Genomic DNA, 13,254 nt, shown 5'->3' on the forward strand with positions numbered 1-13,254 from the left:
GACCTCTGAGCAGGACGTACCCATAATCCGCAGGGTTGTTTTTTAGCACCATGGTCAGCGACACGGTTGCTAGGTAGCTTCCCTGTGTTTGCATCAGCTAGTTGTGGCAGACGAGCTGCATCGAAACCTGACCCAAAAGTGTATGAAATATTCCTTGCGGCTTTGGTAAGCCTTTTGTTGCCCCTTACAGCTAGTTACGAGTTGAATATAATATGTGCTGACTTTTCTTGTACGTTTTACAGTACACCAAACGTCATGCTATTACCAAATTGAGAATGCAAACTTCAGCACTTCAATCAGCCACCCCCTCTCTTAGGGAACGAATGGTTTAGCCCATGGACTCGCTCCAGCACACAAGAGGACTACAAGATACAGATTTTTTTGTCTGTCAACCAACGTCAGTTTTCAGTAGTAACACAACATAAACACTGCCATATTGTTTATTATACACTCAGGACAGGGCTGTTTCTTTAAAAGAGGCCCCAGTGTCGCACTTAACGGCGGCTGTGTCGGTTGGATGTGACCAGCAGGGAGCTGCACTGCCTGGAATACATAAGGTAACGTTAACGGGCTACTTCGCGTTACCCTCTCCATCCTTTGCTAGGTAGTGCGGCTAAGCTAACTGTAGAGTAGCCCAGGGTCATCATGTTCCTTCTGAATCATTAAACTGCATCTCATTCAGGAGTGTTTATTTCATTTCGATGTTACATTAACTGAAAAGGCCCTCGTTCACAGTGCAGTTAAACGTTAACGTTGCGGTCACGCTGCATTTGATGGAAAGCAACATTGCCAGATTGCTTCCTTGTGTGATCCTTCCACCTGACTTATAGTACACTGGCTAGTGGCTAGGCGAACGTGTGCTAACGCTTGCTAGCAACTTATTGCATACACCTGCTTACGTTTTGTGACATTACATTTTGTCATGCAACAACAATATCCCGAAATATCTTGATATCCAAGATATAACATGCGTGTTTAAGAAATACATCTTGCACCAATCTTAAAATACAGACAATATGTATTAAAGGGGGATGGCCTACTATCCTTACAGTGGTCTGGGACATACCATATTGCTTGCTTTGCTGTGACAAGCATATGTCCTCTCGCTGCATAGCTTTTTAGCTCAGGCTAGCTTTGCATCTGTCTTGGTATGCAATACTTTTGCTGACGTTTAGCTGTGGATGCTCAGACCCTGGTTAATTACACGAGGGAGGTTGTTTGAAGAGCCGTTTGATTTAGAGGTCTGTTTGTAGTATTGTGTGCCACTTAGAAACCACATGCTGATAAAGCACCCTAGAGATGACCAATTCCTAAAGAGCAAGGGGATTACATAATAATAACAACCTAACATATGCTAGAGGTATGGATGGCATCCTGCGTCCTGGACCTATTCTAATAGATAAGGCTAATAAGAAGGATATGATATTTACAATATTTTATTTTCATTCAGGCTACATTACGCATTCTGCAATTGTTATTACAGTTAAAGTTACTACAGGATTGTAGTGCTTATTCCAGCACAGCACCTACAGCATCAGAGCCAGTTGGTTTTTATTTTATTTTTTATTGGGGTTGGCTCAATTTCGATTTATTATTTTTTATCGTTATAATAATAATGATAATACATAAAAAACAAAACAAATGGCCTACATGTTGTAGGCGCACTGCTGCAAACAGCACAACAATGATGTATAAACCCAAAAAACAAAGACTCAACTCAATTCAAAGACAGATTCATTTAGACAGGTTTACATTTTTGAATGACATGCCAAATGCACAACAGTTCATTTAATGTTTGTGTCAGCAGCTGGTTTGTTTGACCTGGTAGGCTTTGCTTGACAGGGGCATTCTCTTTTATCTGGCAATGATCACACTAGCTTAGGTATACATTTAAACCAAGGTGTTTGATTAACATTTGAAACCCTTTTTATATGTGTTGTTGCACTGTACACATTTCAAGCATACTTCGTTATAACAATGCATTGCTTTAAAACAAAATTCTTATTGCAACCGTAAGTTATTTGCCGCTCTTTGTCTTACAGAAAACAAGTTCAGGCAAGATTGTAATTAATATAAATTATACAAAAAAGTGGAATTTTACAATGGGACATTTTGCCAGTATCACTTTAGATTATTTCTGAAAAAGTTAAGATTAGCATTCTGTTGTTTGTTGGTGTATTTCAGTATCCTGTGGGCTGACATCTCCCACACTAGCTCCTACTCATATCTGGGAAAAGGCAGGAAGCCAGAGATGGGTCAGTGGTTGGAGCTAAGTTTAGATCCACTGGCAATTCTACACCAGCTACTTTCCTGTGAGAGTAATCCGCAAACTCAGCTATCATTTTTCACTGGAGGACAAAGTGGTTGTAGCTGCAAAATAGATAATGAAAGGAAATAGTTTCTTGTAAAACATACTACATTTTTGTGAACATTGGCATTGTGTCTTTAGAGTGTAAGAAAATGTATTGTCAAAAGGATTTGTACTATTTTTATAACAAAAGCTCTATTTTCTACTTGAAAAGTATTTTGTTTACATTTGCTTTTCAAGGATGTGTAATAGTACACCATGTCTTCTTCTTAGTTGGTGTCTTTGTCCGTTTAAATGGTGTTACATACCCTGAGGTCCCTGCACTGCTATAGTGGCAAGACTGGTGCATACTGCATGTACAGAAAATAACTTGTGTCTGCAAATCCTGCTGACATAAGGCTAAGTGGTGGTTCCCCAAGCCTTTTTGTATTGATTCTGTATTTGACGACTGCTTTCAAGATGTAGTTCCATGTTAGGCAGGGAGAACATAAAACAAACCCTCCAGGGAAGTACTGCTGGCTGTTGAAGGGACTTGTGTAATAGGTGTGACACCGCTTGTCATAAATAAACAGTCTGCTGTTTTGGTAAAGCTTTCTTCCTTGGCACCCTTATTGTAAAGCTATTTTTGCTGTCCTTCTGAAGTTGCTTTTGATATAAAAGGTAGTACCATTGTCTTAAGATAGAGGAATATGATAACAGTGAAGAGGAATATCTAGGAAGAGTTTTGCAATACTTGACTTCCGTATATTAGTTTCAAAATATCCTTGTGATGTAGTTTAAATTCTGCAGGCCAAATAAATATATATGAGAAGGGTGGCGTACAGTAATGAAACACATGTATTAACAACTTGTGCTGGTTAATTCGACAAACATGCATAACAACACCCTAAAAGACAGACAGGCTTTTGTCATGCCTTTAGGGCTTGTGAGACAGAAAGTGATGCAGATGAGCAGCATGAAAAGCTGACTCTCTACAATGAGGCCTTTCTGTGTTGTGTGTGGCAAAGGGGAAGTGCATGAGATCAGCATCATTAGGAGCTGGGCCTATTCAGCTCTTCTCTGCTGTTGTGGCGCTTTGGCTCACTCTGTTGGAGAAGAAACGTCACTGCACCGGAGGATTAACAGTAGATACAGTGTTTAGTGGAAGGGATTTAGTAAAGATGTAATACTACACTGAAGGATTATTAATGATGATGCTAGCAGCAAAATATATTACATCTTCGAATACACTTCAAAATCCTTCTGCTAACACACAAAGTTCTCAATAACCAGGCCCCCACCTACCTCACCGACCTGATCCACCACTACACCCCTTCCCGCAGCCTTCGTTCATCAGAAGCGAACCTCCTCTCTATCCCCACACGAACCAAGCTCCGAACCTGGGGGGACAGAGCCTTCTCCATCGCTGCCCCCACCCTCTGGAACTCCCTTCCACAACACATCAGAGACTGCACCGACCCCCCCCACTTTCAAAACACTGACCAAAACACACCTCTTCAGACTGGCTTTTAATTTGTGAATTATGTTGTGTTGCTGTTTTAATATTTTTGTATTCTATTTTATCTCGTTTTTATCACCACTGTAAAGCGTCTTTGAGCACCTGAAAAAGCGCTTTGAAATTAAATGTATTATTATTATATTGGAATTAAATTCTTTCAAAGTTTACTTTTTTTTTTAGTTTGTTTTAATGTTGTATTCCCTTAAATCTTGTAAACAGTGACTTAAAGGTTTGTAGAAACCTTTAAGACGGGGCAAACCTAACAGCAGCTACTGTAGCACATGCTTTTGCATAAAACACTATATACTTAACACGAAAGTGACAAATACAATTATTTTAATCTAAAGGATTGTCTCTATTTAAATAATATATATTTTCTATTTTATGAACGGTAAGTACAATTAGTGCAGTGATAGGAGACTAATGGCATGCAACAACATTCACTGAGCTCATTTTACATCTGTGACATTACAACAGGATGTCCTGCTGAAATCCTTCTATCAGTCAGTGACACACTGTAGTCTGTTGTCCGATTACACTGAATTCTCACTTCTATTATGTGAATGCATGTAAAAGGCTCTCTTGCAGCTAATAACTACCACCAAGAGGAATGAGCAAAACAGGACAGAGCCTCCCTCTGCTGGCTACCAAAGGGGCTCCACTGTGACCTTATATGGTAGTCAGGCAAACAAGCCTAGATAGGAATCTATGTTGACATTTCACTCTACGAACCGCAATGAATTCATTTTTTTCACATTACCAGAGAGTATCTTTGAAAACTAAATTTCTATTTGCAAAATGTGCTTCTCTCTCAGTTATTTTCGAAGCTTCATTTTTGGCCATGGTAGTATATTAAATTGTAGCATTTAAGATTTGAAACAATGCGGTTAACATCAACAATAATTCATTCTGACATAATAGGAGATAATACAAATAATGTTCCAGTATGTCTACTTTTGTTGACAATACTGATGTTGAAAAAGAAGATAAAATCTAAATTCTGAAGATTCATAATCTGGCATTTTGCTAAATAATTAGGATTAACATTAGTCAACGTCAAAGTCAACTTTAATGTACATTTTTCTGTGTGTTTGTACAGACAGAGAGATCGAAATAACGTATCCAACAATCCCGAATACATAATACAAATATGTATAAATATGTATATCCTCTATATATACAATCTAGACTGTATACACATATGCACACATTAAGATAAAACACAACAATCAATATATACAAAATAACAAAATAACAGTCACTTCAATATGTTAGGGAATGTACATAGTGCAAGATTGTCCATAGCAGCGTAAAAAAGTTTCTGGTGCTGGAATTGAGTACTACATTGTGTGTATTTTTCAAAGATAACTTGAATTAAGTGTAAAGTCATATGTTTGTTTTGAGTTCAGTGGCATTATATGTGCCTGTCAGATCCCCCCCCCCCCCTTGTTCCGGTGGGATTACATGACAGCGAGGTCCAGTGCTCCTATAGCAACAGTGCTTCCTGCCTCCTGTACACAGAGCCAGCACACCACTGGGATGTGGGGGCAGGTTGTCAACAACACAGCCTGCCTCACTTTATCACCCTGACTCTTTGTTGTTGCTCTCCCCCTCTGTGCTGATCTCATTCCAGTCTCTGTCCTCCCCCGGATCAATGTCTCGTGCTTACCACAAGCAGACCCAGAGGCTGACAGTGAAGACCACTGTGTGATAAAGTCATGCGATTGGATTGTTTCCCCGTTCCAATTTGTCCAGTGGATGCTGATCGAATCGATAGGGTTGCTTTTTAAGTTAGTCTGTGTATCTGTACATGTGTACGTATGGGTAAGTAAGTAAAACATTTGAAAATAGGAAATGTGCTTTTCAGTTTTCTCACCACTAGAGGCTACTGTTGATCTCTGTATGAAAGGCAGAAGTGGCAACATAAGCAAGTGTACTGTGCATGTAGCCTAACTGGTGTATAGGATTACTAGTTTATTCAGTTAAACTGCAAAGTAAAGTTAAAAATATAACTGTTATATATTTTCCCTTCCTGTATTTTAATTTTAAGAACTATTAAACTAATAATAATAAAGAAAAATCAAAGCAGGCTAAGATACATATACTATACTTGTTTCTCTTTTAACCCTCTCACAACACTTCAGATTAGTCCTCCAGTTGTTGTGGGCTAAATCCACTTGCATTGATAATTTCGCCTCAAATTGAGCAGCTACTTGCACTATGTGACTTTAAAGGACCATAAGCAGCTGGAATTGTTCCAAGCATGCTTTATGTGTATGGATTCACTGTACAGACTCACAGAGATTCATACCCTGTGGGCAGTTTGAAGTCTCGGGGCCACCTGAATGCTGCTTTGTCTTAGTTAATTTGAAGAATTTGAAGCACCTGGACATGAGACCACAGGGACAACACGATAACCTGCAAACATAGTCCCTCACTTGTTTTGAGGCAACATTGCTAATAACCATGAGTCACTATGCTGCCCCTACCAGCAATAAACGATGTGACAGGGCATCTCATGCAATGGTTGATTACCCCCAAAAGTGGTTAGACGACACACTCTGACTGCAGCCAAACAATAACATAACAACTATAATTGTGCTTATAGAAATGTGTTTTTTTTGTGATTGTAGTTATTACATGTACAGCACTTTGGCCCGACCAAAAATCGCTTTTAAATGTGCTCTATAAATAAACCTTGATTTGATTTGATTTGAACAGAATTTGGCTGTTGACTGGTGTTCATTTCCCACACCACTTCATAGCCTGAAGCATCCTTTTAACAAACCACTGTAAAGATGCCATCTGTTTGAATGAAGTGACCTCTCAGCCATACAATGAATCCAAGCTGGCACCAGCATCACACACAGTGAGATTCTGCAAACCCTTCACCTGACAACCACATTAATATTTCACAATTGTTCCACGGAATACCAATTAGTCCAGTGAACGTCACACGGCTTTGGATTATTTCATTAGCAGTACTGCGGTGTCAGAGCTGTACGGAGCTCTCACTGAACTGTTACGCTGGGTGTCAGGCTGACTGATGTAGCCTGTGATAGGCCTGCTAGCGGCTACTGCGTTACATCAAAAGCATGTCCAATGCACTTCAGTCCGGTGAGAATATACACACAGATCCTTAGTGTGCACTGTACTCACCCCCTGAGCTTAATACTACCATCTTTTTTCTTCTCTTCCACAGGCATTCCTATCCATCCCTCTGTCCATCCCCTCCCTCCCTCTCTCCTCTTGGGGCTGTATAGACCCTTGAGAGCCCTCCCCCTCCCACTCTTCTCCACCACTGCTACCCCCTTTCTTACTCCCCTGCCCTCTGAGATTTTGCTGCTGCTCTTTATGTTGCTGAGAGGCGCCAGGGAGATGCTCAGATGATCCATTGGGCCATCTCGCACAACATCGTCGGTAGCCCAAGACAGTGAAGACCAACAACAGAGAGTGTGACAGAGCCCTTGGAGGGGCTGCGAGTACCCTGTGAGGCCCACCCGCACACCAAGCCTGGCTGAAAGCTCGGCTTGCCCCCTCATTCCTCCAGACTCTGAGATGCCCTCTCCTCCCAATGAAGGAGGTGAGTAAGAGAGGTCCAACTCTCTCAGGACTGACAGAGTTATTCTGTTAGATGGTTACATGTTTTCTGCACACACACCTGACCACCTGCTCATTTACCTGCCTGCCATCATCATCATACTATTCCCCCATGCATAGAAACTACACACACACACAAGATTATGACAGAACGATCATGATACATGCAGCTATAGCATATACGCGCAATTTATTTACACCCCAGCCCCATAAACAAAACCTACTAAATCCCCTGCAGACAGTGTCAAATATGTTACAATTCTCCAGCAACTCATGCTCCCCTCCCAGTCCGGAGCACAAGCTGTGACTGAATCTAGTGTTGTTGTATGCCGTCTCTTCCTCCAGAGGATCAAGGAGCGTCCCCCGTGAACAGGCCATCTGTGGGCTCCTACCAGAGCAGTGGGAAGAGGAAGGTGCGCACCAAAAAGAAGAAAGGCACCATCTCCGCCAACATCACTGGCACCAAATATGAGATTGGTACGGTAAACTATTTCTAATGATTTGAATTCGCTTTTGAAATGACAGTTCCACAACAATACATATATCTGTTAAATTAAGATAAAAATGTATCTGAAACAAGTTTGAAAAAAGAGCTAAAACAGAAACAGGACCATGCATCACAGAAATGTCAGTCTACAAAGATAAGATATCTTTTGATCATAGAGTTTGTCTTAATGGAGCTAGTGCAGGATGAAAAGAGGCTTTCTTTGAGATGGGTGATGAAACCCTTTCATTGATGTATATTATCCTATTGATGTTTTTGTCAGAAAACAAGGTAGTGCTTGAAATGGTTTAGCAGTAGTATTCCTATTGTAGTTTCAGTTGTAGTATACCTTTACCTATTCTTTTTGCAGGTAATTACTCACAGTTATTAGATGTTGTTAGATGTGCTATTAACTTTCATACAAAGTAAAGGATAATTGTCTGGTACCTTTATGTCTGATCTAGCTAAATTGTGTACGCTAAGCATGTACTCCAAAGCCTCACATTTCAAGCTTCTGAGTTTATATTTAAAGTTGGGTTGTCTTTCACGTAAGATAAGTGTAGTGTGTGACACAGTGAATTGTAAATTAATTTTGGAAACAGCTCTCAGTATGACTCAGTCAGTCCATCAAAACACAGCAAATCTAATCACAATGTTATCTCAGCAATAAACAAAAATACACTGCAGATTTGACTCGCAACAATAAAATCTAATTTTGCTGTGGTGGATTGTTTGAAGTAGACCGTTGTTATTTAATGTTTTAAATTAAACCTAATAGAGTTGCAGACCTGCAACAGTTCACACAGAGACAGCTCGGCCTTACATACAAACATAAATCTTTATTGAGGTAATTTAACTTGGCAGTGATGTTTTTTGAGAAGGGCAAACAGAAGCAGTAAGCACTCCTCACATAGACAGTATATGCCAGTGTGGCAGCTCCAGCTCTCAGGGGTGAACTACAACCTATGAAACTAAGGAGTCAGCAGCAGCAAGTACAAGTTGAGGGCTGCCTGGATCCTGTAGGTAGATGGGAGTCTAGCTGTGAGTTAGTTCGCTTGCTGTGACGAGAGTCTCACAGTGGCCATTCTGAGAGCAGTGTGGAGCTATTAAGAAGGAAAATTAACACTAAGGGCCAGATGGATGGCTCATTTTTGCTGTTACCTTTTACGCAGCTGTCTTTTTTTTTGTTTCGGAATTTATAGTATTGCAGGTATGGGTTAAAGGTCAGAGAAAATGCTGTTGGTTTGCTTTACACCCTCTGAGAAGGCAATGAACACTCTGGCTCTAAGGATGACTGTTACGTGAGACGTGTTAGAAAGGATTGATTACAGCTGGTACTAAGACCCTACTGGTAAATGTAAGCATAGACCTGCTGTGATGTAAACCCTCCCTGTTCCAGTTAGCAAAACACTGTTAGCCTCTACTGACGTTAACAGATGGATGAAGTTACATCGGAAACACCTTTTTCCCATTCAAGTGCCACCATGCAACATTAGGCAAGCCTTCTCCAGGTTTGTGAAGGCTTTCAAGAAATTAATTAATACCCTGTTTCGTTAGGGCATATGAATATTTCATTACTCACTGAATAATGAATAGTTGTCGGATGAATGTCCAAATGGGCTCGCCACCCATCTCTCATACTATGGGGTTTCCAGTGGGATTTGAATGCATTACAGACAATTAATTCATCTTTTTGAAGAGAAGCATTACGATTGGCTGCTCTGCAACCATTCCATTAATGGTAAATATTACTGGGAGCTTTTTTGATCTATTATCTCCTGGACTGATTCCTCTCTTAATGTCTGCAAAAACAGAAATTAAGGCCAGCAAAGAGTGAAATATTGATCCGTTCACTAGAAATATTTGATACGTGGGTCAAAGTCACATCCTGCTCAATGAAGGCCTGTGAGTGCTACTTTGGGTTAAAAAATAAAGGCCTAAGAAACCAGTGGAGGGGGGTAATATTCATAGAAAATACATATACTTTTTGAAATTAAAGTTATACAATTGTGACAAGTTAGTGAGAAGGTGCAACAGTATGTGACATGACTATATTCTTGAATCTGTTCACTGCATTGTAAATGCTGATCCACAAAATAAATCCCCTCATCCAAACTACAGTATGTTGTTTTCTTGTGAATAGGTCCAAATCACGACAATGTCTCTTCAAAGTTTGGATGCTTATAATAATGTGCTAATTCTGGGCTGAAAACTCAGTTTCCTTATTGCTAAATCCAATAACAAAGTATAATTTGATTAGGACATCAACTTCAGACATAATACATAGCAAGCGGTGGCGTCTGTGGTGAGATATGGTTTATCTAACCATGCAAATTCAAGCGATGTTGGTTCTTGACAAAAAACAAACATTTCCTGATTTCTTTTTAATGTAAATTTACAAATTGAACCCCCAATATTCCTCATTTATTTTCTAAGAATATTATGCCTCTTTGTCTTTGAGGACTTTCTGGTCATGGGTGAAACAAGTTTTGAAATTACTGCATAGTTAATTTTAATATTGTAATACGATCTAATGTGAATGTTTTTCCCCAGTTCGTATAGTAATCAACGAGGTGGACTACATCAAGGCCCGGGAAGATGATGAGACTGCCAACCTCATCTGGAATGACTCGGCCGTGCAGCATGAGAGAATCGCTGACCTCAGGAACTATCAGGTACACTGCATGTCAGCACACATTGTCCGGGAGCACCGTAGTCTTGAGCTAAGATATAAGGAGTGAGAATAAGGGTGTCAGTTCCAATTACTGCACTGAACAGGAAGAACAACTGGAACTTAACCTTTACAGTACTGTAGCAGCCGAAGACCATGATACTGATCAGCTGGATGAATGTAAAATATATGATATGTTTGCTTAACCAAATAGTCAAAATAAAATCAGCCGCCTCTGATTTGTATAGCACTGGTAAGGTGAGGAAGGATTTTACCTTAACACTAGAACCACCAACGGGTCAATTTTACCCGCAGCTGTTTTTTGATTGTATGTAACTTTTTTTCAATAAAAATATTCAAGTTTCCCAGTCCGTGACTTTTCCTGAAAGTGTGTTATGTAGCACCCTTTGTTGTTAAAAATGGTCAATATGAAGTCAGATTGAAAAAATAGCCCAAAAAATGCCATTTATACCTATATCCGCCAGCGGGTAATATTTACCTCATAGAAAATGCAGCATAAACATGACGTCTTTTGTCTACTGCGGTTCCTTATAGATAGAGAGATAGATTGAGAGAGAGATAGATAGATAGATAGATAGATTGATAGATAGAGAGAGAGAGAGATAGAGAGAGATAGACAGATAGATAGTTATAGATAGATCGATATATAGTTATAGAGAGAGAGCAGAGAGATTTGTACCTAAACAAAACACAAGTCTAACACCAAGCGTTTAAATCAGCAGTGTTAGCGATATTCTATACTTCATGCTATCTGCACAAACTATATCATATGAAAAGCTGAGAGTCCACAGATTCTATTGGTATATGTTTCATCCCTGTGCGATCAAAACTCACTGTTCTACATGATAAATAAAAGAACATTGTACCTTGAAAATCAATAGCGGGTAAATTTGACCCGTTGGCGGTTTTAGGTATACAGCGACCTCTGGCGGTTCTAGTGTTAAAGGAAAAGATGCAGAGGAAATGAAACAGTGGACCAAAGAGAAAGATAATAATAAGATGAAACAAACATGACAGCTACCACAACCCTTCCGTGCTTAGAGAATATTATTTAAACCTCTTTTGCTATAAAGAAAACAAAATCCCTTCTTTAAAATACACTCCTTTGATTAGAGGCAACATGACACCATTTCCTGCAGATTCTTCAAACAATCACAGCAGTTATTTACACTCTTATAGAAAGCACAATCCACTTATCAGAGTGATGCCTTTCTCCCAAGCCTTTACATAATTTACACTAAAATGTTATGAAATCTGAACTGCAACAAAACAATTTATTGAGTTTTTGTCAAATTTCAAACTGCAAAGAGAGAAAAATCATAACATCTTGAATGTATCACAGGATTTTTACTTCTTTAATGTATGTTTGCACACCAATCTGCCTTAAATTAAGTTTTTTAGTACAAATATAAGAATAGGTAAAGGAAAATATAATAAAAAAGAAGATTAGACCAGATGAAAGGGGACAGTGTATAGAGACAGATGGAGCTGGGAAAAGAAGATTAGGTTTAAAGTAGTGATAGTAGATGTCAGAATGAAATAAAATAGAATGGAAAGAAATGAAATAGGTGAAGCTGGACGTAAGACTCTGGATGTGTCCATGTGCTTTCCCTTAGACCCTGGGAGGTAAGAGGCAGACAGTAGATAGAGAAGAGAGGTGGACAGAGGGAGAGGGAACAACAGAGCGTACACAGAGACAGATAGGAAGATTGACAGGTCGACTGACAAGTTGTGAGCAGCAGGGGGTGGGAGGCAGGTTTCACATGTCACTAGTGATGATGACAAGACGGGCCTAAACAACAAGGCTAGCTCTGAGTTCTGTGTACTCGTCTGAAAGTGATCTTACCTCTGTTTGACCCCCCTGTCCTGCTGACTGAACTTGCCGCCGCTGCTCCCCCTTAGCTCCGAGCGTTAGCCATCCATCTTCCCGATCGCTTATTTGATTAGACTGGGCACTAATGATCGATTAAATCACAGACAGGAAGGAGTATGGCTTGTTAGGACAGGGGCAGCCAGAGTTCAGCAAAGTAGATTGAATATTACAAATACTGTAACAGCTTAACGTGTAGCAATGTGGCTAATGTTTTACCATAGAGCTGGTGATTTGCTGTCAATTGTTTTCACTTGCTCTCTCGCGCTGCTGCGCTGTTTCATGTGATAATTTCTCAGAAGAAAAGTAGAAGTCCCTCAACAATTGGTTTTGATTTCCCCTCACAAGCCACGTCGTCTCGCGGCATTGGCATAATTGTGCAATCTCTTCCGAATCCCTAATTACGTCTGTCTCGTTTGGATAATAATCACAGGATCCTTTTACACTCTGCGTTCTTGTTTTTTTCTCCCTCTGCTTCTCTCTCTCTCTCCCTCTTTTGATTCTTTCCTTTTTCCCCCCCATTTAGTGATGTACTGTGAGAGTTTGCTGTCAAGTTTCAGTTCATACGAGCCTAATTAACGCCCCTGTTCAGGCTCATTTGGTCAAAGAATACAGAAAACCCAGAGTTTTTCCTTTACCCCCCACCCCCCTTTCGGCGCATTCAAAGCAATTCATTCAACTGTCACTGCAGGAGCTTGCGATGCAGAACCAATTACCTCGGCCCCTCGGAGTTGAGATTGATCGTGTTTTTTTTTTCTCGCCTCTTCCCTCCCCAACCTTTAAAGTATAAAAAAAACACGGT

At 40.0% G+C, this 13,254-nt stretch overlaps 1 protein-coding gene across 1 annotated transcript in view; it reads left to right on the forward strand.

The window, feature by feature from the left end:
• Positions 1 to 390: 390 nt before the first annotated feature.
• Positions 391 to 13,254, forward strand: part of ttll7 (tubulin tyrosine ligase-like family, member 7) — a 70,837-nt gene continuing 57,973 nt past the window's right edge. Inside the window, exons 1-4 of the mRNA XM_034146840.1 lie at positions 391 to 557; positions 7,009 to 7,389; positions 7,752 to 7,883; positions 10,444 to 10,565. Coding sequence (XP_034002731.1) covers positions 7,365 to 7,389; positions 7,752 to 7,883; positions 10,444 to 10,565 — 279 coding nt within the window. The 5' untranslated portion in view covers positions 391 to 557; positions 7,009 to 7,364. The remainder of the gene's footprint in view (positions 558 to 7,008; positions 7,390 to 7,751; positions 7,884 to 10,443; positions 10,566 to 13,254) is intronic.

This window comes from Trematomus bernacchii, unplaced genomic scaffold (assembly GCF_902827165.1).
Source record: "Trematomus bernacchii unplaced genomic scaffold, fTreBer1.1, whole genome shotgun sequence".
NCBI classification, from domain to species: Eukaryota; Metazoa; Chordata; class Actinopteri; order Perciformes; family Nototheniidae; genus Trematomus; species Trematomus bernacchii.